Below are 27,293 nucleotides of genomic sequence, written 5' to 3'. Positions count from 1 at the left end.
CATTTTTCAATCCAGAAACAAAGCGCCAGTCAGCTCAATGGAAGCACACAGATTCACCGCCACCAAAAAAATTTCGGGTAACCGCCAGTGCTGAAAAAATGATGGTGTCCATGTTCTGGGACAGCGAGGGCGTAATCCTTACCCATTGCGTTCCAAAGAGCACTACGGTAACAGGTGCATCCTACGAAAATGTTTTGAAGAACAAATTCCTTCCTGCACTGCAACAAAAACGTCCGGGAAGGGCTGCGCGTGTGCTGTTTCACCAAGACAACGCACCCGCACATCGAGCTAACAATACGCAACAGTTTCTTCGTGATAACAACTTTGAAGTGATTCCTCATGCTCGCTACTCACCTGACCTGGCTCCAAGTGACTTTTGGCTTTTTCCAACAATGAAAGACACTCTCCATGGTCGCACATTCACCAGCCATGCTGCTATTGCCTCAGCGATTTTCCAGTGGTCAAAACAGACTCCAAAAGAAGCCTTCGCCGCTGCCATGGAATCATGGCATCAGCGTTGTGAAAAATGTGTACGTCTGCAGGGCGATTACGTCGAGAAGTAACGCCAGTTTCATCGATTTCGGGTGAGTAGTTAATTAGAAAAAAAATCGGAGGCCTTAGAACTTGAATGCACCTCGTAATTTTATGTATGGAAATAATTACAAACTTCTTGCACAGAAAAGACATAACTTGATCTTTAATCTCCTGTATCCTCCGTCAAAAATTCATATCTGTTACTGTTCATCAACTGCACTCATGAATTACAAAACTATCCTTTCCTTGTATCAACACTGTGAGGAAAAGATAGATTGCTACTTACGATAAAGATGAAACATTAAGTTGCAGACAGCCACAATTAAAAGGCATTTACACATAAGCTTTCAGCCACACTTCGTTGGAAAAAGAAAGAGAAACACACACCCATGACAGCCATCTCTGGCAGTTCAGACCAGAATGCCACTGTTGTGTGGAATGGAAGCAGCAATCTGGAGGAGCGGGGAAGGAGAAGGGATAGGAGTGTACGGATGGGAGGGGGTGAGAGATGAGAACAGGAAGAAGATGTTGTTATTCCAACTTGGAGTTTCCATTGTTTGACTTTCCTTATTTCATAACAAAACAGTACTTGTGAATGTAGTAATTAAATTTACTTCACACTCTTTGTTGACACTACAGATTTTTTGATGGTTGGTTTTGAAACCAAAGAATGCCAGAGAACAACTAACTGAATTTTAGCTTCTTTTAGCCTTCCAAGTCATCTGTAGCCTCTTTAAATGGTTTTGTAAAATCCACAATTCTTCCTGCAAGGTCTTTATCAAATCCCTGACATCTGTGAGCGGATTTTTTATCAGTAAAGCAGCAACTTCATTATACAGAGTGGAAGAGGGCTCTAGCATAGTGTACAAGCTTTTCTTGCGTGTGCTGACCTCTTGCTTCAAAGGTGAGCGGAGGCCACTTCTCTTCACGTACCATACAATGCATTTGCAGTATTTATTATTATGTGATGTTTGAGTTATGATTTAACAAGAAGGTTTCTTCATCAAAAGTGTGGTTAAGTACTGTATTTCTACAAGGGGCAGAACAAGGATGCCTTTTGTGATTTTCCAAAGCTTTTATTATACGGGCATCCTGGTCACAGACAAAAACAATATAATGCAGTATGTCCAACAAAATGTTCCACTGAGATATCCTCTCCTCTGTTTCTGTCATAACATTTGCTCCTGTTTTCTTAACATTCGGGAATTTAATTGTAAATAAAACATTATGCACAAGAGACAGACTTGCATTTATGTAATGTGCTATAAGCTTCAAATAATGCACCTGATTGTACGAATCAGTCCACATATCAACTGTCACAGCACATGTTTTATTAATAACTCCTGTAATGACAGAAGGCATTATGCTATTTCCAATTACATCAGCCTATTCTCTGACTTCTTTACTTACAATAGAGGGATGAGGCAAGACTCCTGAAATGCTGACTTCTCCATAATGTGCACCTAAATCTATTAATTCTGGGCCTATTTCTTTGAAACTTCACCAGAAAAAGCTTATATCTTTAGCAATCAGTGCAACACACTTTGCTGGTATACTATTTTTTGTTATTGCCAGTATCCTTGAAGAAGCTGTGTTTGTACGGGATTTCTTACATCTGTGTCTCTTTAAATGAGTTTTTCCCAACTGGAAACAGAATAACGTGGAGTAGTTATGCACAATATGTATGTAGTAGACTTTCTGTTTTCATCTACAACCAACAAAAATTTTATTCCATAGTTTACATTTTAGACCCTCCATTTTCAATCTTACTTCTCACTGCATTGACTTCCTCAGGCTGAATGATTACAGACACACATACCACAAATTAGGAACCTATGCTGGATGGAGTTGTGCATGTATAAAGACACATTTAGCATATTAAGAGTCAAACATTGCCTAGCATTCGGTCATGACTTCTATACTTGACTAGGATAATGTGTGGACAGCCTATCCAGCTTATAGCACATTACATAAATGCAGTTCTGTCTCTTGTGGATAATGTTTTATTTACAATTAAATTCCCGGATGTTAAGAAGATAGGAGCAAATGTTATGACAGAAACAGAGGAGAGCATATCTCGATGGAACATTTTGTTGGACTCACTGCATTATATTGTTTTTGTCTGTGACCAGGATGCCAATATAATAAAAGCTTTGGAAAATCACTAAAGGCATCCTTGTTCTGCCCCTTGTAGAAGCTATTCTCCCTCTTCTTTCATTTTGTGCTCATTTAGTTGGTCATACAGGACTGTATTTGACACTATGAGCCCACTTGTCAGTATGATGTTGCACCCCATCTAGCCTGGGTGCAATCACTAATTCTGTTGGTAAGAGTGCCATAAAGCTGTTGTACCCTCTCCTGAGGTGAGCTGACCTGGCCCACAGCTATTGTAACTGGTTCTTGATATAGTGGCTCTGGGATCTAGATGACATTTGAGCTGACCCAACACAGGTTCTGTCAGGCATGGGTGAGGGATCTTGTAAGTCATGGAAGCGCCTCAACAAGACACATATAGTTCTACATGCACCATGTGTGGACAAGTTTTATCCTGTTGAAAAATGGTACCATGATACTATCGCATGAGAAGTAACACACAAGGATGCAGGATGTTCATGATGTACCATTGTGCCATCAAAGTTCCCTCAGTCACGAGCAACTGTGACCTGAACTAATATCTAATGGCTGCCCACACTATGACAATGGAAGAACAGGACCCTTCCCCAAGTCACCACCATACTAGCCAGTGATGGTCACCCGGGGTAATGCAGAGCTGCTATTAATCACTGAACACAATCCGATGCTGATCATTAGCAGTCTGTGCTTCTGGTCACAGTACTACTCCAAATACAGCTATTTGGCTACACATGGGATGGTACTTTCCAAGTTTAAATTCTGATAGTCACTGACCAATGGTGTGTGATGACTCAGAATGTTGCAGCGAGTCCATCATTTGTTCTTGAATGGTGGGCACAGATATGAAGGATTGATGATGTGCTTGGTGCACAATACAGGAATCCTCCCTTGTGGTGGTCAAACATGGTTGACCAAAACCTTGACAATAAATACACCTTCCCTCACGTCCCCAGGCAGTCCAACATCAGCTTTTCATGTCCAAATGCCCCACAACCCTAACATGCTAGTGACAACGCTAAATATGAACAACACTCATGCACTCTGGTGGTCATTCCATTTATCATAGTGAATTACAACTTAAATCATTTACATATATGGTGGTGGTGTGCATGTGAATGAAGTTACATTGACTTCAAACCATGACTTCTTTGTGCCTCACTTTGTCAGACAGTGTATACATCTTAATATTTTGTTTTTACAGAGCTGTATTTTGAAAAATAAGTCTCTTGATATCCCCTTAGTATTCTGTTGCAGATCCTTTTTGCGCTTTTATCGAAATCTGTAACAGTTGAAAAATCACTTAGGGAAGTAGCTAGGTCATTCCATTTTCTGCTCCCAGTTGTATAAGTGATGCTCAGAACTTTGCTCAGTTTGCCTATCTTTAACCGGTATACTGAAACCCCGTAGTTGATAGTCAGTGCTATCTGGCGTATTCCAAATATTAGACACAGTAATTCCACTAGCATGGAACGGAGTCCTCACTTCTCTGATCCCACCTTACAGTTATCTTGTTTTGTATGTTATAGAGGTACTGTACCCTCATGCTGTTTGCAAAGAATATTATGGATTCAAAGACTGAAGTGTGATATGTTCTCATTGTGCAAAGCAGCAACATGAATTCACTGTAGTCTGCACAAACCAACTTTTGTATTATTTTTGTTGCTTTTCGTACTATCATATGCATGTGCTTTGTGTAGTTTTTTCTTTTGTTTCCAGATTTCAGACTTGTTTTTCTTTAAAATTAGGTAAATTCTTTTTATTGCAGTAATAGTGAGCCTTTTGCTCCCAAAACGCTGTTGTATGCTCTCCAACACACTAAGACCTCTTTGCTCTGCTGCAGTCGTGGTATTGGAAAAGAAGACCAACAATTGTCTGCTTATGTGGCAGTTGAATCAATGTACCCATCGGCATCTATGAAGTGAAGAAGAGGTTCTGTGGCTAGGTTCTAGAAGGTAGTTCCATAGACTGACACGTGTGTGTGCATCCCTTAGTGATTTTCTGTATCACTTTCAGATTTTCCATGTGCCACCCTGCCTCTGCAGAAGCTGTAGAAGCAATAGTTCAGTGCACCTGATACCTGTAGTGCTTGAATTTGCGCAAATATCATAGTCTGCCAAAAAATTAATGAAAATACCTGCAGTGTTAATCATTTCCGTAATTATATATTTATCATAGATGTTTCTGACTCTATACGTACATTGCTTGGTAAGCAGTATCATCAATTGACCTACTTTGTCTCATGCCCAGTTGCTATGGACTAAGGCCACAAAACTCTGTGTGCGAATGAGAGTTACACTTCACTTATTACATCACTTCATCCCATGAGTTGAATACATAATGCATGCAGTGGCAGGACTGAATCAAAAGATCTCAGTGTAGTCTGAACAGTTTGAAGGTTGTCAGAAGAGTCTGGACCAAAATCTCGCAGTAGCAAATTATGAACATCTGGTAGTCTGAACAGTTGACATCTGAAGGTGGTCAGAAGAGTCCAGACCAAGGACATTTGGCAGTTCTCCAAAAGTTTTGGTACATAATTAATGTCTTAATCACTCAAATCTTCACAACATGCCGTTATGATAAAAACATACATCAGTCATCATACACCAAATTAAAACCTGTTGTCAAATTTCTCATTGTCCAGAGTCACATGTAAAGCTATCATTAACCTGAAGTGGTTTGAACACCACAGCACTTTACTAGGCATGGTGTGACTTATTATTTTTGTTAGGTGTGGTATGTTTTTGATTTCTTCTGACACGAGAACTTTTTTTTTTTTTTTTTTTTGTGGTTTTAGGGCGCAAAACTTCTATGGTCATTAGCGCCCAGCCCGTGACATAGAAAACAGGAAAAAAACGAAATTTAAAATCAGCAGCAATGGGAACAAAATCATAAAATTTGAGTAACTAAAGGCAGAAGGAATGCTTAAAAATCCACTATAGAAAGGGGTCGGTTGTCCCCCAAAAAAAAGCTTCAAATGACTGACGTCATTTCACTGTCACTAATAAACTGTAGAACGCGGTCAGCTGAGCGCGTGTCATCTGCTAAAATCGACGATAGATCAGGCGATAGCTGTAGACGGGAGCGTAACGGATTAAAATAGGGGCATTCAATTAAAAGGTGTCTGACCGTCCACAGCTGAGAGCAGTGGGGACAGAGTGGGGGAGGATCACCGCTTAAAAGATGTCGATGACTAAAAAGACAGTGCCCTATCCGGAGTCGAGCTAAAATTACCTCCTCCCGACGACGCGTTCGGGAGGAAGAGGTCCAAGCGCAAGGAAGGGCTTTCACTTCCCGCAATTTATTGTGGGGAAGTGTTGACCAATGCGCATGCCATAAATGAGCAGCTTGGCGGCATAAAACGCTCCGTAGATCGGTAAACGGAAGAGACTGAATAGCTGGCCGAGGAAGAGAGACTGCAGCCTTGGCCGCTATATCGGCCGCCTCATTTCCACAGATACCAGCGTGTCCCGGGAGCCAGAGGAACGCCACTGAGACGCCCCCCAGGTGGAGCAAGCGCAGACAGTCCTGAATCCGGTGGACCAGAGGGTGGACAGGGTAAAGAGCATGGAGACTTAGGAGAGAGCTGAGAGAATCTGAGCAGATTACGTACTGTATCCGCTGATGGCGGCGGATGTAGTGGACAGCCTGGAGAACAGCGTAAAGCTCCGCAGTATAAACCGAACACTGGTCGGGAAGCCGAAAGTTATTTGGGGTGTCGCCAACAATATAGGCACTCCCTACACCTAACGATGTTTTCGAGCCATCGGTGTAAATAAATGTGGCATCCGTCATTTGTGCACATAGAGCAGCAAATGCCCGACGGTAAACAAGTGTAGGGGTACCATCCTTGGGAAATTGACATAGGTCTCTGAGCAAGTTGATCCGGGGACGGAGCCAAGGCGGTGCTGTACCCCAAGTTGTCAAGAAGGTTTTAGGAAAGCGGAAGGAAAGAGAATGGAGCAGTTGACGGAAGCGGACTCCCGGGGGTAGTAGGGAGGAGGAGCGGCCTGCATACCCGACATCAAAGGAGGCGTCGAAAAAAAGGTCATGCGCTGGATTAGCAGGCATGGAAGACAGATGGCTAGCATAACGACTCAGAAGGACTGCCCGCCGATTGGACAGCGGAGGTTCAGCAGTCTCAGCATAAAGGCTTTCCACAGGGCTGGTGTAAAAAGCTCCAGATACTAAACGTAATCCACGGTGGTGGATAGAGTCGAGACGCCGAAGAATAGACGGCCGAGCAGAGGAGTAGACTATGCTTCCATAATCCAATTTCGAGCGCACTAAGGCGCGATAGAGGCGGAGAAGGACCACTCGGTCCGCTCCCCAAGAGGTACCATTCAGGACACGGAGGGCGTTAAGCGAACGCAGACAGCGAGCCGAAAGATAGGAAACGTGGGAGGACCAGCACAGTTTTCTGTCAAACATAAGACCCAAGAATTTAGCGACGTCGGAAAACGGAAGGTTGACAGGACCTAGATGTAAGGAGGGCGGAAGAAACTCCTTACGTCGCCAAAAATTTACACAAACGGTCTTACTGGGTGAGAAACGGAAGCCGGTTTCGATGCTCCACGAGTGGAGGCGATCGAGACATCCTTGAAGACGTCTTTCAAGAAGGCTGGTCCGTTGAGAGCTGTAGTAGATCGCAAAATCGTCCACAAAAAGGGAGCCCGAGACATCAGGAAGGAGACAATCCATAATTGGATTAATGGCGATGGCAAACAGTACAACACTCAGCACGGAGCCCTGGGGTACCCCGTTTTCTTGGGAGAAAGTACGGGAGAGAGTAGTGTTCACCCGCACCCTAAATGTGCGCTCTGCCATAAATTCGCGAAGAAAAAGGGGCAGCCGGCCTCGAAAGCCCCAAGAGAACAGTGTGCGGAGAATGCCTGTCCTCCAACAGGTATCGTATGCTCTCTCCAGATCAAAAAATATTGCTACCGTTTGGCGTTTCCGGAGAAAATTGTTCATGATATAAGTGGAGAGAGCAACAAGATGGTCAACGGCAGAACGATGCTTTCGGAATCCGCATTGGGCTGGTGTTAAAAGACTGCGGGACTCCAGCCACCAAGCTAAACGGTAATTCACCATACGCTCCAAAACCTTACAGACACTACTCGTGAGAGAAATGGGGCGATAGCTAGAGGGGAGATGTTTGTCCTTTCCAGGTTTCGGAACGGGAACGACAATAGCTTCCCGCCATCGCCTGGGAAAGGTACTGTCGGTCCAAATTCGATTATAAAGGCGAAGGAGGTAACGCAGGCTATGGGTTGATAAATGCAGCAACATTTGGACATGGATACCATCCGGTCCTGGGGCGGAGGAGCGAGAAGAAGAGAGTGCATGTTGGAGTTCGCGCATGGAGAAAACAGTATTGTAGCTTTCGCGATTGTGAGAGGAGAAAGCAAGATGTCGCACTTCCGCTGCACGTTTCTTCGGGAGAAACGCTGGCGGGTAATTTGAAGAGCTCGAAATCTCAGCAAAGTGCTGACCCAATGAGTTAGAAATTGCGACGGGGTCCACTAAGGTATCATGCGCGACAGTGAGCCCAGAGACCGGGGAGAAACTAGGCGCGCCTGAGAACCGTCGAAGCCGACTCCAAACTTCCGAGGAGGGAGTGAAGGTGTTACAGGAGCTAATAAAGTATTTCCAGCTTGCCTTCTTGCTATCGCGGATGACGCGATGGCATCGCGCACGGAGCTGCTTATATCGGATACAGTTGGCCAAAGTTGGATGGTGACGGAAAATGCGAAGAGCACGTCGCCGCTCACGTATTGCGTCACGGCATGCCTCGTTCCACCAAGGAACTGGAGGGCGCCGGGGCAATTCGGAGGTGCGTGGTATTGAACGTTCCGCAGCTGTGAGAATAACGTCGGTAAAATGTGTGACCTCATCGTCGACGCTGGGAAAGCGACGGTCATCGAATATCGCTAGAGACGAAAAAAGTGTCCAATCGGCTTGGGCAAACTTCCAGTGACGCGAGCGCATATATGGCAGTTGAGGCTGCAGTCGAAGAACACATGGAAAGTGGTCACTCGAGTGTGTATCATCAAGGGCGAACCATTCGAAGCGCCGAGCTAGCGGAACAGTACCGACCGCAAGGTCCAAATGAGATAGATTTGCCGTGGAGGCAGACAAAAATGTGGGGACCCCAGTGTTGAGGCAGACTAGATCCGCTTGGTGGAAGACGTCTAGCAATAGTGAGCCACGTGGACAAGGATGTGGAGATCCCCAAAGCGGGTGGTGGGCATTGAAGTCCCCAACCAGCAAATAGGGGGGTGGAAGCTGATCAAGAAGATGAAGGAGATCAGCTCGTGCCATTGGTGTAGACGATGGAATGTATACCGTACAAAGAGAGAACGTGTATCCAGAAAGGGAAAGACGGACGGCGACAGCTTGGAGGGAAGTGTTTAAGGGGATTGGGTGATAATGGAGAGTATCATGGAGCAGAATCATGAGTCCTCCATGGGCTGGAGTGCCTTCAACAGAGGGGAGGTCATATCGGACGGACTGAAAATGAGGGAGAACAAAGCGGTCATGGGGACGCAGCTTTGTTTCCTGAAGACAGAAGATGACCGGCGAGTAGGATCGTAAAAGGATCGACAATTCCTCCCGATTGGCGCGAATGCCGCGGATATTCCAGTGGATAATGGACATAGGGTGAACAGAAAATGGAGGAACGTGACCAAGGGTGCTGTCAACTCAACGACTGCTCAGAGCTTGCGACCGACAGCATGGAATGGCATTCAGTCGAAGGCAGAAGATCCTGATCCATAGGTTGGTCAGGAGCAGCTCCTGCCACCAACGATCGGCCAGTTGACCGGCCACCAGCAGTGCGCCTCGGCGACACAGAAGATGGCCGAGGGCGATTTCCGCCAGGTGGTGCTGTAGATGGGACACGCCTTGGCGGAGAAGGAGAGGAACTGTGTTTCTTCGTAGCCTTCTTAGAAGTATGATGTTTAGATGAAGGAGGAACCGATGGTTGTGAAGTTGCGGTACGTAAAAACTCTTCACGAGAATGCTCTTTTTTCGAAGACTTGGCGGCTGACTTTTGGGCTCGAGATTTAACAGAACCTGATGAAGGGTGAGCCATAGAGTGGGCAGGCGAAAGGGGTGAGGTTGAACGGGCGATCTTTGCGCTGGCCGATCTGACGACCGTGGTACTAAAGGTGAAGTCGCAAGTCTGCGTGGCCGCCTCCTTTGTTGGTCGAGGAGAAGCAAGGACAGCGCTGTATTTACCTTTCTGAGGCACGGTGGGCTGTCGACTGGCGAGTAACTTTCGAGCAGCAAAGGTCGACACCTTTTCCTTCACTCTTATTTCCTGGATGAGCTTTTCATCCTTAAAAACGGGGCAATCTCGAGAGGAGGCAGCGTGGTCACCCATACAGTTGATGCAGCGAGGGGATGGAGGTGGACAAGCACCCTCATGGGCATCCTTGCCACAAGTAACACATTTGGCCGGATTGGAACAGGACTGGCTGGTATGATTGAACCGCTGACATCGATAGCAACGCGTAGGGTTTGGGACATAAGGGCGAACGGAAATTATCTCATAGCCTGCTTTGATTTTTGATGGGAGTTGAACTTTGTCAAATGTCAAGAAGACAGTGCGGGTTGGAATGATGTTCGAATCAACCCTTTTCATAACCCGATGAACAGCTGTGACGCCCTGGTCAGACAGGTAATGCTGAATTTCTTCGTCAGACAATCCATCGAGGGAGCGCGTATAAACGACTCCACGCGAGGAATTTAAGGTACGGTGCGGTTCCACCCGGACAGGGAAGGTGTGGAGCAGAGAAGTACGCAGCAATTTTTGAGCCTGGAGGGCACTGTGTGTTTCTAACAACAGGGTGCCGTTCCGTAATCTGGAACAAGACTTTACAGGACCCGCAATTGCGTCGACACCTTTCTGTATAATGAAAGGGTTGACCGTGGAAAAGTCGTGACCTTCGTCAGACCGAGAAACAACAAGGAACTGTGGCAACGATGGAAGAACAGTCTGTGGCTGAGACTCAGTGAACTTACGTTTGTGAGCAGACATAGTGGAAGGTGAGGAAACCATTGCGGAAGAATCCCCCATGATTACCGGCGTCTCCGATGGCGCGCTCCTCCCTTGTGGGGGCCCTCGCCGAGGGCACACCCGCCTTAGGTGATTGTTCACACCTCAGGTCACACCTCCCGACAAACGGACGGAGGGACCAATCGGCACTTTCGGAAGGTATCAGCTCGGGTAATCACCCCTCCCTGGGCCTGGCCGTTACCAGGGGGTACGTACGTGTCCTACCTGTCTACCCGGGGCGGGGAATTACGCGTTACCCCGTCACCGGCTACGCATGGAAGTGCGTGGGTCGGCCTTCAGACACGCACAGGGAGGAAAGAAGAGAAAGGGAAAGGAAAGAAGAGGGGGTCTCAAACGCCGTAGCGGAGAAAAGGGCAAGGAGAAGAGGGAAGGAAAAGAGAAGGACAGAGGACTGGCAAGTGTAAGAGCAAGGAATTTGGAACAGTTTCGAGCGTCCGTCTCCGGACGTAGGCACAAACCATACTCCCAGAGGGGGAGAAAGGAAGGAAAGAGACAGAGGTGAGGGGGGGGGGGGCGAAGATGGGGGACGGGGAGGGATGCGGAAAGGGAAGGGAAGGTATGCAGCCCGGAAAAGGAAGGAGGGCCACATTAGCTCGGGGTCCCGTGCTCGCTACGCACGTGTCCACAAAAGAGTTGTGGACCCCCTGGGGGGGACACGAGAACTGACTTACCCAGATGTAGAAGACACAGTTTAAATGGAATACAGGACTTAATGCAATTTAACAGTATTAGGAGAAGGATAGATTGCTCCTCACCATAAACGTGACATGTTGAGTTGTGGACAGGCACAGTGAAGAGATTGTTACACATTTAGCTGGGCCAAAGCCTCAGTCAGGAAAGAAAACACACAAGCACACCTCACACAGAGATTACCATCTCCGGCAGCTTCGACCAGAATGCATCAATCACGTTGAACAAAAGCAGCAGTCTGGAGTGTTATGGTGAAAGGGGGAGGGACAGCAGGGTATGGTAGGGGGAGAGAAAAATGCTCTCCGGCAGGAACTAGATAGCGTCATAACAAGACTGCTAGGCACAGTCAGGAGACTGTGGGGTAGGGTGGTTGTGGGGGACGGGGAGAGGCAGAAAAGGAGAGGAGCAGAAGAGGGGGAAGACAGGCAGGTGTATTGGCAGAGGGCGACACTCAATGGGGGTGAGTGGAAATGAACAGGGAGGAGGTGATAGGTCAGAGGGGGTGGAAACTGTTGTGTGGAGGGTGTGGGGACAGTAGGTTACTGTAGGTTGAGCCTACGATAATTTCGGGAGCAGAGAATGTGTTGTAAGGCTAAGCCCATCTGCACAGTTCAGAAAGAGTGCTGGCGGAAAGGGGGGAGTGGGGGGGAATCCAGAGGCCTGGGATGTTTAGCACCAATTGAAATCAATCACATTATGTTCAGCTGCTTGTTGTGCCGCAGGGTGGTGTATCATGGTGTTGTCCATATCATGCTCTTACCACAGTTTGGCAGTGACCGTTCATCCTAGTGGACAACTGATTGTTAATCAAATCAATATAAAGAGCTATGCAGTGATTGCAGAAGAGCTGGTATATGACATTACTGCATTCACAGGTGATGTGCCATCTGTGGAGTGGGATAAGCCTGTGATAAGACTGGAATAGGAAGTGCTGGATGGGTGGATTGGGCAGGTCTTGCATCTGAGTTTCCATGAGGATATGATCCCTGTGGCAAGGGTTTGCGATTGTGAGCGGCATAGGAACAGACTAGGCTGCTGTGGAGACTGGTGACAGAACATCAGCTGAAGAGAAGAATGTTGGGTACAGTGTCCCTCATTTCATTTTCCTAATATTGTTGATGTTCCAGTCTGGAGTTTCCATTGTTTGCTAATGTAAATTAATTTTTTTTACATGCATCAAGTCAAGCCAACCATGAAAGTTGCATTAACTGAACCTTCCAATTTTTATTCTGGCACTGACCTGCAAAGAAAGGTCTTTACCAAGTAACATGTAAAACCTGTGGAGAGAAATGGGTTATACCTGCAAATCTCCTTCATGTTGGGGTACTTCTGTTTACCATGGTTCCTATTCATGTCTGTTTATGGTCCTCACTATGACAGGATGCATGGAGACCATTTCTATACCTATGTGAACTTTACAGATGCTTTGCTGAAAGAAGAGGTCTATAATGAAACAAAGAAAATTAGGACTAAAATCCCATCAACAATGAGAGGAAGAGCCAGACGTGGTTTGCTGAGCATTTTGTAGAATTTCAAGCAGTAGGCTGTCCTCTATATTTATCAAATATCAATTTAGTCAAGTGTTTATGTGGTATAATGGAGATATAAAAATTTACTGTAGGCACCAGCCAACAAATATAATTTAAAGTCTTTAATGCATTTCTTGAAACAGTTTGCTTTGAACTATTCCAGTTTACCACACTAGGAGATGACAAAAAGAACAATGGTGATCATTACAAGACATTTACTCCATGCAGTTTGTAACCAGACCAACTCATCTGTTGGTCTGATGTGTCCTTTCTGTATCTACATAGAAAAATATTTTCTTAATACAAAAAGGTAAAAACAGCAACTATCCACTGTTAATAATGCTATTTATGAAAAAACCTGTAGCTATTATACATCTGATAGACTTTTTTGTCAGTTGAATGCAATTTTTGAACTGGGGCAGTTACTCTGTAGAAGACTTCCATAGGTAAGGGAGGAATGGAAAAATGCAAAATATGCATATATTGTTAGGGTTTTAATTCCATTATTCCACAGTTTCTACAACTGATAAATCACTCGTAGACAGTTTGAGGCACAACTTTTCTGTGTAACTCACCCAGTTGAGTTTCTGAGCTATGTAGAAACCTAATAGTTCGATTATTTTGTGATCTTAATTGAAAACAATGTCATCAGTTTTATTATGACAGGCATTCAATAAGCAATGCAGCACATTTTATTTCTCAACTGCTTTAAGTCGAAAAAATGTGGAATTTGTTGTGGGACATTGTAGAATACTCCCACTTCAGCTGCTATAGTTTAATGGAGTTCCAATAGGTGGTGGCACTGTATGTAGCCTTCAAAATGTCATCTGTAATGGAGATGTGTCCCAAGCAGAGAGCTGTTACTGAGTTTCTTTTGGCAGAGAATCAGACAATCACTGATGTTCATAGGTGCTTGTGGAATTTCTACAGTGACCTGGCTGTGAATAAAAGTACAGTGAGTCATTGGCTGAGACATCTGTCATTATCGCAACAAAGTTGGAAAACCTGTGGAATCTCCTGCATGCTTTATGGCTGCAGGCAGCTGTGACTCCTGCAATATTGGAACATGTGGACACACTCATTCAAGGTTATCAGCGGATCACAGTCAAACACTTTGCTGCACAGCTGTACGTCTCCGTTGGTAGTGCTGTACGCTCGTCCACCAGTTGGGATACTCAAAGATGTATACCCACTGATTTCCTCTCCCCCTAACAGAAGATCATAAAGAGCAACGAAGGACCATCTGTGTAGAATTTCTTGCATGTTACAGAGCCATTCATGACAATTTTTTGTAGAACGTCATCACAGGCAATGGAACATGGGTTCACCACTTTAAAATGGAAACAGAAGAACAGTTCATGGAATGGTACCACACCACCTCTTTTCCGATGAAAAAGTTCAAATCTGCACCCTCAGTCGGTAATGTCGTGGAGATGGTCTTCTGGGACACTGAAGGGGTTATTCTGTTTGATGTCCTCCCTCATGATGCAGTGATCAACTCTTTAAGTGCATCAAGCTACCCTCAGGAAATTGAAGAAACGACTTCAGCATGTTTATCATCACAAAAATGCAAGTGAACTTCTGCTTGTCCATAATGATACAAGGTCTCACCCATTTCATGGGATTGTTCTTCCTCATCCACCCTACAGTCCGGATCTCACACCTTCCAACTTCTATTTGTTTGGCTCCATGAAAGATGCACTCCATGGGAAGCAATATGTGGATGATGGGGAGGTTATTGATGTCAACCAGTAGAGTGGTACCATGTGGGCATACAGGCCGTCCCAGTAACTTTGTGTAAGGCTGTTGCATTGAATGGACATTATGTTGAAAAATATGGTTTTGTAGCCAAAAGAGTGTGGAATAGTGTGGTGTATTGGTATCCTGAATAAAACCAACCTAATTTCAGAAAAAAATGTGGTGCAGTGCTTATTGTTCGCCCCCTCTTCTTATTAATTTCTGAATAATTTGCCTGGAACCAGTTAGTGCATTGGACCCTTGCTGTATTTAAATTATGTGGCAGCTTCACTAGATCACCAACTTGTGTGATTATATTTCTGTCATATACCGTATTTACTCGAATCTAAGCCGCACTTTTTTTCCAGTTTTTGTAATCCAAAAAACCGCCTGCGGCTTAGAATCGAGTGCAAAGCAAGAGGAAGTTCTGAAAAATGTTGGTGGGTGCCGCCACAACTAACTTCTGCCGTCGAATATATGTAGCGCTACACAGGCATGGTTTGTAGGCACAAAGATAAATACTGGCGCCTAGACCTCTGCGTCAGTAAATAAATTTTAAAAAAAGTGGAAGACGAGCTTTTTTTCTTCCGCCCCGAGTTTCGACCACTGTATTTTCATATATTATCCAACGAAGTAAATACAAATTCCATATTGTTCATCTTCGAATGTAGCAGTATTTCAATGTACTACAAAAATCCGACTGGCAAGACTGTTTGGGATGTTTGTCAATATGGCCAACTCTACGTTCTGAATTTTTTCTTACCTTTGAGAAGAGATGGTTGCTAATAGGAAATTTTATTATTGTGAATCACATGCAGTATTCTCTTCACCATAAGGATAATACGAATATAAACATTTTGACATGTATTGTTTCGTGTTTGCTGCTATCTCATTTAAATCATGTCTGCTTAATAAACTACGAAACTAGTGAGACAACAGCAAATGCGGAAGAATATACATATCATGTCATGTTTATATTCGTATTATTCTTACGCCAAATAGTGATACAGTCAGAAATGAAGCACGGAAATTGACTAGATTTTTAAATCTAAGATGACTCTAATTTCTGTGCAGAATGTAATGTACTAAAGAGGCGCCTGCAAAGATTTTCAAACGGAGAAAAATTTTCGCTAAACTCTCGTTCAGAACATTTTCTATCATACGCAGTCTATTATTTGGTTCTTGTTGATTATTATCAAAGAAAACAGCAGTGTAAGTAAAAACAAATAGCAGTCTCTTGTCATTGTTTCGCTAATGAGACGACTCCTCTCATTTTTATTTTTTAACTGTAAGCGGCGGTAGCGCGCACAAAAGCAAGCCATGCGCAAGTGAGCGGTGACAGGCCGTAAACATGCACTATCAGAATGCGACAAACAATGCATGACACAGTACAGTAATGCATTTTCAGCTTAGAATGATGTAAACACCTATAACAAAGAAAACGGTGCCTATCAGAGCAAAGAAAAATAAGCAATCAGTTCAAACCAGACGAAGCACGTGAAAAAGGAAGCACGTGAAATAGGAAGGGTAACCGTATAAATATGGACGGAGCGCCTGACGCAAAGCAATGACCACCTGGTAAAGCTTAACTGCTAAGCTTACGACTCCAACCAAACTAATGTAGCTGTATCGTCATTCATTCGACCTAAATTGTGTCTCATATTACAATGGACCAACTTTGTTTCGATTTGGAGATGCGGCCTAAAACTTTTCTCTCCCCTTGAATTTCGAGTGTCAAATTTTAGGTGCGGCTTAGATTCGGGAAAATTTTTTTTTCCTTGATTTCGAGTCCCATTTTTCCGGCGACTTAGATTCGAGTAAATACGGTATTTACAATACTGCCTCACACAGCAAGAATGAGAGAAAGTAATTTATATAAAATAAATAAAGATGCCCCAGATGAGTGGATGCAATTGGATGTGAATGTACACGCATAACCACACCCTGTGACATGCAAACCACTTGTACACGTACCATGTGATCTGCACCACTTCCTTGGAGCACATTTACACAATCTTCACACTTGACAGAGTTGTTAGCAGAGGACAGTCTGGTAGCAGTCATAGCTGACCATCCGGGTCACCTGATCTGTCAATGCGCAGTTATGTTGTGTGCGGAGCCCACAAGTCTAAGGTGTATTGCAACAACTCTCATAGTCTTCAAGAACAGCAGCAGAACATTTTGGATGAGACTGCAGAAATTCCAGCTGGCCAGCTTTGATCACTTTCAGCAACTTGCTGGCCAGTGCCCAAAGACCCAAGACATGAATGGTGGTTACTTTTAACATCTCGTATAGTCAGGTTAGTATAGTATTTCCTTTCCTCTACTGTGTTGTTTTGTACCCTGGATCTCTGTTCTCCAGGCCACTTTTATTTGCCCTACCCTGTACAATGAACAGGAATGGACCCAGCACGAGTCCTGTGTCACGCCTTTTGTAACAGGTAATGAGTCTGATCTTACCTTATTTCCCTCTATTTCCTGTCTCTCGCACCCAAGCTATAAATACAGGTTGACAAAATGTGTGCAGATATCACATATAAGTATGACCCTTTAATTATGTTGCTGTATTTGCATTCTGAAATTGGTGCTTTCAACAAACATGTGCAAAGTTCTAGGTATGTGTGCAGCTGATGTTTTCAGTGTGCTCAAAATAAGTTAAGGATTGACAAGGGCAGAGCAACAATTTGAGAATGATAACAAGAACAACAACAACAATAATAATAATAATAATAATTTTGTTGTCATTAATAGTAATAATTGTGTTGTCATCTGGTCATTACAGCAGTTAACAGTGGCAAGCACAATATACAATAATAACATCACACTAGGGTTTGAAGAGATAGCAACAACAGCATATCCAAAACTACAGTAGGTTAGATATCGACATTATTTTACAGTGAAGGAAGTACAAGTCTTAGAATGGGCCAACAACTAACCAGATGTTTACTGCATTACAAAGGCCCCAAAACAGATATCCGTGGATCATCAGCCTGAATTTGCTCTGTACTGGATCCTGCGGGATTTTTAATCTCAACACAGACAACTTGCTTTCATTAAGTAAAACAAGATTTTAAAATGCATGAGGCTGTTGTCTCCAATACCATAAAAGTCAAGTATTTAGTTTAGAGCTGGTATATGATGTATACAATCATGGGTGTTGCTTAGTTCACAGATAGTGATTTGAGCAAAGCCCATGTTATTCAACTTGTGAAGGACATATTTGAGCAAAGTCCATGTCATTCAACATATGAAGGACATATTTAAAGGATTAGCCAAATGAGGCAGGGCAGTAGTTAAGATATTAGCCATATATTCAGGTGGATGGAGTCTGCTCTGTTCAGCCATCCTGATTTAGGTTTGCCTAAACCATCTCAGAGAGATGGCAGGATGTTTCCTTCATCAGTGCCACTACTGACAATCTGTGCTAGTCTCATAACAGCATACTTTTATATTCTGCGTCTATGTATATTTTAACATATTTAGTTGAGTTGTATTATAATGACTAATCGTGTATCATTGTGAGATGTTCCTGGATGAATGAATAAATAAATAAACTAAAGATTCCATGGTATCAGTGACAGCCAAGATTAAAATTTTAAGGTTGGAGTCCAAACAGTGAGAAACAAATTCTGTACTTCACATCTAATGGAGACACCTAAGGAAGTTGCCAAAATATCATGTGAAGATAAATGATAACTTGGCTGCAAACCCAACAACTTCTTTTCAGCTATCAACATTATGGTGCCCTTATAGCAAATAATAACAGCAAAATTCAATGTGCAGAAATTTTTCCAGCATATGAGAAGAAAATGTTAACTAAATTAGATTGTAAAACTTCTATAAACTTTTTGATTTTTTGTAATAACGATGCTGTGGGGTCAACTTGATTATGATAATTAATCAATGGAAAGTCCAGGACAGACTGTAACAATATTATGATTGTTGATTATGATAATTGTTATTTTAAAGAATTTTGTTTTAATTACAATAATTTTATCTTGCAGGATGGATGTGAGAATATTCCAGGAATTTTAAGCAGCGCAACAAAGAGTCCCAAAAATATAAATGCTGAAATAATACTGGATGAAAGACTTGGTAAGAGGAGGAAGAAGAAAAGGAGAACTACAGATGCATTGGGTGTTTTAAATGGACAGTCATCCTCCACAAATAAGGAATACAAATGCAGTTTATGTGAACTGAAAACTCCTGATATCTCTGTGTATAAAGCCCATTCTTGCAATAAGTATGACGGCATCAAATGTGAAAATGATTTTAAGAGTTCTCAAGGAACCCAGAAACAAATAAAAAATATTCATTCAGCAGAGTGGCTGTGCCATATCTGTGACATGATTTTTGAAGAAGAAAACATGCTTGCATCGCATATACAAACTAGCTCTCATAATGATATGGTACACCATAAGCTGCAGAGTGGACAGCCTGGTAACAAGAAAACAAGTATTTTTATTTCTGGAGAATACACCTGCAGCATTTGCAACTTCAAAACAGGAAGCATAGTGACTTACAGAGACCATCAGCAGTTTCATTTTCAAAATCGCTCAGAATACGAGTCATCATGTAAAAGCTTTCTAAAGAGAGCACATGGCCAAAAATCGAATTCATACAAAACAGACGATCATTTTGTGGGCAGTACAGAGAAAGGAAGTGATCAGAGAGTAATCCAGGAAGAGCTCACCTGTAATTTACAAAATGGTATCACAAAAGATGGCTTTAATATTCTGAAGGCAGAAGACAAGGTGACTGTTGACACTAATTATAAAATGACTGAAAATAAGAAGTTAGCTACTGAGGACAGAATTCCCAACACAGAACATTACTTCTGCAGTTCTTGCTCTTTAGTGTTTCCCTCAGATAGGTTACTACAGCACCATAAAAATGTACATCATACGCTACCATCATTAAAGAAAGACACATTACTTACTACAGAAATAACCAGTCATAATTTTTGTGATTTAAAGCAGAAAGGTTGCTTGGACAGTAATAAGTCTTCCAACCAGTATATGAACAATGAAAATTTTATGAACTTGTTTAAAAAAGTAAGCACTCAATTTATGCAAGTTCCTAATAGAAATAACAATAACTTAAATGGCACAGAGTTAGCCATTGAAAATGTATCAGGAAGAGCGACTTCCAATTCCACTACATGTACAAAAAATGACTGTAATTCTAGCCAGCACGCTGATGGTGAAATAGATTATACAGTTTCTGGTAAAAATGAACAGCAGTCTGCAACAACTCAGAACTCAACTTTTGAAAACTCTAGTGAATCCTTAGTAACAACACATAGGTCACATTCATCTGAAGCAACCCAAGTAAATAACAGTATTCCACGTAATTTTCCGATTAATAAATTTATCGAAAATGCTAGGACTGACTCAGCTGTAAAACAAAAGGGAAATTCTGAGAAAAATGTTAGTTCTAATTCAAGCCATGAATATTTATTAGGTGCACCATACAGAGATATTCAGAAAAGTGAACTTGTGTCAAAAAATGGAACTGAAAGTACAAAGCAGAAAGATTGTGAGATGAAGGCAAAAGTTGATAATGAAACATCTCTGTCAGATAGCTGTGGATCAATAAGTTATCCACCACAAACAATGAAGGAAATGAGGACACCTTTTCTTTTTCATATAACAAAACCAGGAACTGCACAGTGTGAAATTTGTGGCAAATTCTTTTCTAGCAACAGTAAAATGTTGTACCATAGAGATATATGTTCAAAGAATTTAAGCTGTAAGTTATGCAATAAGCATTTTCTAAATATGAATGATCTACATAAACATAATAGTGAAAAACATCAAACACATAAAATGCATCATAATTGTATGCACTGTTCAGCATCATTTTTGACAAAGGAACATTGTCTGACACATGAAGAAAATTGTGTATTTGTGCCCTATTGTGATGAATGTGGAGAAAAATTTTCTGAAGTTGATCAGCTGCGGTCTCACAAGGATACAACTCATAGAGATCCTCACTGTCGCTATTGCGGTAAGGAAATACTTAAATTAAAAACATTACGATTTCATGAATTGAGGCATATGAAAGATACTACAGAAAAGTTTGAATGCAGTGAATGTGAAAAAGTATTTAAAACAAAAACTGGCCTGCGAAATCATTTTGCGCTACATACTGGCCAATACAAATTTTGCTGTGATTATTGTGGCAGAGGTTTCATGTCAAGAATGATGATGGAAGAACACAGAAGTAAGCATACAAAGGAGGAACGTTACATATGTGATGTCTGTGGTCGTAAGTTTTGTTTCCAGAGTACATATTGGATTCATCGAAAATGGCATGACAACCCATTCCCATACAAATGTAATTTTTGTGGTCGTAAATTTCGACACTCTTCATTGTTAGCAGTGCACAAACGTAAACATACTGGAGAGCGACCCTACAAATGCCCTCACTGTCCTCTTACTTTTCCTGTTGGAGGCACATTGAAACGCCATATCATTCTGCACACAAGAGTTTACCCATATAATTGTGAAATCTGTAAGCGTGGTTTTACAACTCGTCACAAATGTGCTATTCATCTTTCTAAAATTCATGGTGACAGTAAAATGCTAAATGAAAAATCACGACCAAATGAGTTTAAAATGGTCATTAGAGATAATGAAACAGTGAAGAAGCAAGATAATGTGGAGCCATCAGCTGAATGGCAGAACCCTGACGATTCTGAGCAAGTTGATATGAACTTTAGATTAGGAAGTTCAGCAGGCGGTGTGGATAATTTTGACCACTTGGAGGGGGCAATGTCATGCTCCTTGGTTCCAGATGAACTTTTAGTTGGAAATGCTTTTGCAACCAGAGTCGTTGAGATAGTTCGTGATGACACTTCTCAAGCTGTTGCTGCAGTGACTGTTGCAGATCCTGAAGCAAATAATCTTCCTGATCTGTGGTATCAGTAACAAAATTAGCAGCATAATCAGCGGAGAGAAACAGCTGCAAGAAAATATTTTGTATATTTATTTTTGTAAGATGCTGTGTATAAATCAAAGTAAGGTACCTGCTATTTATGTTAAAAGAACACTATAACATGTGAACTGATGTATATTTTTTTAAAGATATCATATGATTCCATTGTTCCTGAGCTAAGCGGTTCTTTATTTCTGCAGTATTTGTTGTATCATAATAGCTTTTCTTTGAACACTGAAGTGAGTCATTTATGTTAACTAAATGTAGAGAGCTCACCAATGTGATACACCTCTAGCAATTAACATGATGAACTCAAAAATTTGACTGGCTATGTGAACGTGTAGATAGATTGTTAGGTTCTTGTTGTGTCTTTATTGCTGCATAAGTTAATCTCCAGTTATAGTTAAAATAACATCTTTGATCTCTGTAGCATTTTGGTTGGCAGTGATCCTACCGTGTGATATGCCCAAAACCGAGAGTGTCTGTCCACTAACACACAAGAGAGAAAAGATTTGTGTAAAATAGCTTAGCCACAATCTCTAGAGATGCTGCAGCCCCCCCCCCCCCCAAGTGTAAAACTTTGTTCCCTACTACAATGCACAGTTTGATGCCAGCCGTTAGTTTGTGATCTCCGTAAATCGCTTCAGGCAAATGCCGGGGTGATACCAGTGAAAGGGCAGGGCTGACTTCCTTCCCCATCCAATGGGACTGGTGACTTTGTTGTTTGGTACCATCCCCTGAACCAACCAACCACAGTTTGACATGAAAAGGGACATTTAATTTGGATGTACATACTAAATCCTATTGCAGTACTGTCAATGCACTTCCTATCCAGAGGTAACGCCTTATGTGGAAGCCGCGATATCATTTACCAACTATGTGGAAATTACTTCACACTGTTCTGCTTGGTTGTGATGAAAATGAATGTTCACTAGCAAACTGTGTACAACTACATTGTTGCTTTATATTTTAGGATTAAAAACCTGTAAATTGCTCTCTTACACTTCTCAGCAAAATTAGAAGTTTAGAAGTTTTGTGGGTATGTAGCCAAGTTATTTTCCTTACATGACGTTTTGACAGCTTCCCTGAGGAAGACAACATGGGTAATAATGAAATATTGTGTAAAAAATGACAGCTTTACTGTAAACCCAGTAACTTCTAAACTGAAAGCAGTGATCCTTGAAAGAGACCAACATATCCATACAAGACACAACCAAGCAGATAAAGGAACAGGCTTCACAGAAAAATGCATAACCCTTTATCTCAGAAAAGCTTGCATTATCCACTTCCAAACAAATCAAATTGACTTTCATGTACCAGATGTAAAGATCAATGGGCACACAGTCCATGTGTAGTGTGCCCAGGCATCCAGATGAATAACAAACTGAGGTGGCACCAACACATAGATAAGTTAACCAAAAGGCTCAATTCTGTTGACTTTGCACTTAAGGAATCTCTTCTGTTATGTTGCTCTGCAAGCAAGATTGAAGCTCCCTCTGTACTGTCTTATGGCATTATCTTCTGGGAACTATAGCTAAAAGTCGTGCAGTAGCGTTCTCGCTTCCCGCACCTGGGTTTGATTCCCGGCAGGGTCAGGGATTTTCTCTGCCTCATGATGACTGGGTGTTGTGTGATGACCTTAGGTTAGTTAGGTTTAAGTAGTTCTAAGTTCTAGGGGACTGATGACCATAGATGTTAAGTCCCATAGTGCTCAGAGCCATTTGAACTATAGCTAAAGACAAAAATTATTTATTCTGTAGAATTTTGAATAAGAATATTGTGGAAAGTTGACAGCTACTCATCATGTAGAGGCCTCTTCAGTAATTTAGGGATTTTTTACACTTTTATGTCAATCCATTTACTTGCTACAGGAATTTGTTTTTAATTACAAGAATGAAGTTAGAATGAACTACAACACTAAAAATAAAATTTGTTTTCTCTACATTGCACACCCCAATCCAGAATGGGATTTTATATTTTGAATCACAAGTTTTATAGAAAGCTGCTGCTAACATTAAGCAGGAAATTAAAGGATCCTTTTTAGCCACTTCCACCCAACTGATTAGAATATTTGGACTCAAATGTAAATCCTGCTTAATATTAAACAGGTATTCACTCTGTATATATGGTAATCCAACTTGGCTGGTCACCTAAGATTTCACCTGAATTGCTTAAAATGTAATGATTGTTTTTACTTAGATGAATTGTGAAAAAGTTGTCACTCACTGCTATCTTCATAGTTATAATAATTATAGAGATATCAGTAGCAGCTCAGGTTTTTCTCCAAATGGAACTAAAACAATTTCTGCTACTAATATTGTTGTTATGAAAGAGAGAAATCCAATAGCATTTCACTCTTCAGAGCCGAATTAGTAGTTTAGCAGTAATTCAGAATGTAGATGATAGGATTTAACTGTTTTGAACATGAAGCTGACTGCTGTCTTATGCAGAAATTGATGAGTTCATACCCAAATGAGGAAATATGTCTTGTCACATAAGGGGCAAGCAGAGTGTTACACAGCCATGATACTGATATATAAGGGTTGAAGAGGAAATGTAGTTTTCATTCTACCTGTGTCATCCACGTGTGTGTGTGTTGGTTAGCTTAAAAAAAATAAAAATCTTTCTTAAACCAAGAAAAACTAGATGTGCTAGTTCTTTACAGAGAATGCAGAAGGAATGTGAACTGAACAGTTGAACTGTGTGCATATAGCAATCCCAACTTATGGTGTAAAACAAGCATGATAATTCAGCAAAAGTGCAAAATATTGTTATTGAAAGGACACTGGAATACTATGCAGAGCATAAGGTGCAAACCTGCAGTGAACAGAGTGAAATAAATTAATGTTCTGGTAGCTGTTCATAATCTACAGGGCAGTTCCAGAGAAATTGTGAGTACCTCTGAATAACCCTGTACAGACAGCGGACAGTGTTCGGCGTGAAGTTACATAAATGTTTTGTTCAAAGTATTGGATAAAAACAACAGCTGCATGGTGTAAGGAGAAGAGCAGTGGCTTTCTTCAGAGTAGCAATAATCAGTGTGTGGAGGTTAGCACTGTCATCAAATTTTTCGTCAAAGTTCAAGGTGGCTGACAACAACTTGTTATTAACTGCAGCAGTTGCACGTACCGCAATTGCATTGTGTGCACATGCGGAAAAGAAGTGGGGGAAAAAAGGGAACCATACATACGAGGTTGACAGTCTTAAATTCCTGGGATTACAACTTAATAATAAATTCAGTTGGGGGGGAGCACACCGCAGAACTAATAATAAATTCAGTTGGGGGGAGCACACCGCAGAAAAGCCTTAACAAATCTGTATTTGCAATTCGAGTGTTAGCAGACATAGGAAACATAAAAATGAAAATGCTTGCATACTTTGCCTACTTTCATACCATAATGCCATATGGTATAATATTTTGGGGTAACTCTTCTAGTCAAACAAAAGTTTCCAAAAGCGTGTAATACGTATTATTTGTGGAGTAAATTCACGGACATCCTGCAGAAACATCTTCAAAGAACTGGGTATACTTACTACTGGCTCTCAGTATATTTACTCCTTAATGAAATTTGTCCTAAATAATATATCTCTTTTTCCAACAAACAACTCAGTTCATACGTACAATACCAGGTACAAAAATGATCTGCACAAGGACTTAAAAGCACTCATTAGTTCAAAAAGGGGATCTCTTTTTCCAACAAACAACTCAGTTCATACGTACAATACCAGGTACAAAAATGATCTGCACAAGGACTTAAAAGCACTCATTAGTTCAAAAAGGGGTCCGCTACACAGGAACACTCATCTTCAATAATTTGCCAGCAAACATAAAAAATTTAGTTACAAATAAAGATCAGTTTAAAAGGAGCCTGAAAGACTTACTAGTGGCCAACTCCTTCTACTCCATTGACGAAATTTTTAATAGAAACAAAAGATGTATTTATTCATACTATTAGTATTGTTATTTCAGCTTAAAAAAATTGACATGTTCCACATCCACGAGGATCTCCTCAGCACGGATCTATGGAACCAAAAACTAATCTGGGTGAAGCCGTGGGTTTTACGACGACACGATAAAAGCATTCAACAAAACTTGTTACGTGAACTTACAGTGGAAGACGTCAAGTCGTACAACAATTACTTAAGAATGGATGAGCATACATTATGTACGTGCTCACTGAAGTGTATCCTCATATCACAAAGCACAATATTCACTTTAGAACTGCTACATCTTCAGAAGACAGGCTCACTGTAACACTCCGATTCCTTGCTACAGGAGAGGGTTGGGTTAGGTTAGATCAGGTCTCCAATCTTCTTAATCTATTTTTGTACTCAGGGTGCCTCACGTTGCAAAGCGCCTCATCAGGTTCATACATCTCTATTAATTTTGTAGTTGTCGGCACACACCAATTCTATTTACCGGCAATGTTTACAAAAACACTACAGACGGCAGAACGCTGCAGCGATCCTAGCGCTCCATGTGGTAACATGTCACATTGCAGTGAACAGAAGACAAGCGATTTCTTTGATCAAATCTACAGCGAGGCCCTAGATTTGATCAAATATTGGACGATATTTGACAAAGTTCCTATTACACCATCAAATATCTTGTACAAAGAAATTTGATAGTGTAATACCGGCCTAAAGCCGGGTTCACACAGGCAACAAGAGTATCGCCACTGCTAATGGCGAACTGGAGTTTCTTTGCAGTTGCATGTGTGAACTCCTAGTTTTCAGTGGCGCGATTCAAGAAGCGCAACTTTTGTCACGCCACAAAAAGTTGAACTTGGTTCTACTTTGTTGCGCCATTTTGCCTTATCCACAATCGAATAACGTCATTCGATTGTTACCTCGCGGCTGGATTCAAACCTTTCTAGTGGGTATTCGCTTGCAGATAGTGCTTTTGTTTGTGCGTTTGCTATTAATATGTCGAAAAAGTGGTCAACAGCGACAATTATGAGAGTCTTGGAGGTGTATCAAGAACGGGGATGCCTTTGGAACCACAAAAGCGAATCATACAAAGACAGAAATTTGAGAGATGCTGCATTAATTGAAAAAGTAAACAGTATGCGTGAATATGTACCTGGAATTGATGTAGTTAAAACAAAATTAAAAATTCGAAGCATTCGAAATGCTTACATGAATGAACATAAAAAAGTACTGAAATCACTTAAGAGTGGTGCGTCTACAGACGGTATTTATAAACCCAGCCTTGCTTGGTTTGATGCTACAGACCGGTTCTTAAAACATGTAGTCGACGAGACAAGAGAGACGAGAAATACTTTGGTATGCAATATTTTACATTCATTATGTTTCCAAAACATCTTATTTAGTAATATGTACAGTCGTTTTATCAGCTGAGACAGGAGACGCCATTTTGCAAACTGCGCAATTCCGAAGAATTTGTGGCGTCCTGTGTGAACGGTAGCTCACAGCGCCAATCCAGAATGACTTAACTTATGGCGATACTTTCGTTGCGTGTGTGAACCCGGCTTAAGGAATGTATTCTTTCACAGAAAGGAAAGCACAATGTGTAAAACTGTAACTAGACGAGAGAAAAACTGTTTCTGGAGTTCTTATTCTCCCAGTTACAAATAATCTCACCCAGTATTAATTACGTTTTTTTAACTGGGGGGGGGGGGGGGGGGATA

The 27,293-nt window shown here is 41.8% G+C and overlaps 1 protein-coding gene across 4 annotated transcripts in view; it reads left to right on the top strand.

The window, feature by feature from the left end:
- The window catches only part of LOC126473904 (zinc finger protein 493-like), a 53,275-nt gene extending 31,505 nt beyond the window's left edge, over window positions 1-21,770 (top strand). For all 4 annotated transcript variants that reach the window (XM_050101269.1, XM_050101260.1, XM_050101252.1 and 1 more), the window contains one exon: window positions 18,708-21,770. In XM_050101269.1, coding sequence (XP_049957226.1) covers window positions 18,708-21,635 — 2,928 coding nt within the window. In that variant the 3' untranslated portion in view covers window positions 21,636-21,770. The remainder of the gene's footprint in view (window positions 1-18,707) is intronic.
- Window positions 21,771-27,293: the final 5,523 nt, after the last annotated feature.

The sequence above is a fragment of the Schistocerca serialis genome, chromosome 1 (genome assembly GCF_023864345.2).
Source record: "Schistocerca serialis cubense isolate TAMUIC-IGC-003099 chromosome 1, iqSchSeri2.2, whole genome shotgun sequence".
NCBI classification, from domain to species: Eukaryota; Metazoa; Arthropoda; class Insecta; order Orthoptera; family Acrididae; genus Schistocerca; species Schistocerca serialis.
Note: the sequence above shows the minus strand (reverse complement) of the source record. Positions and strands in the feature narration are given on the sequence as shown.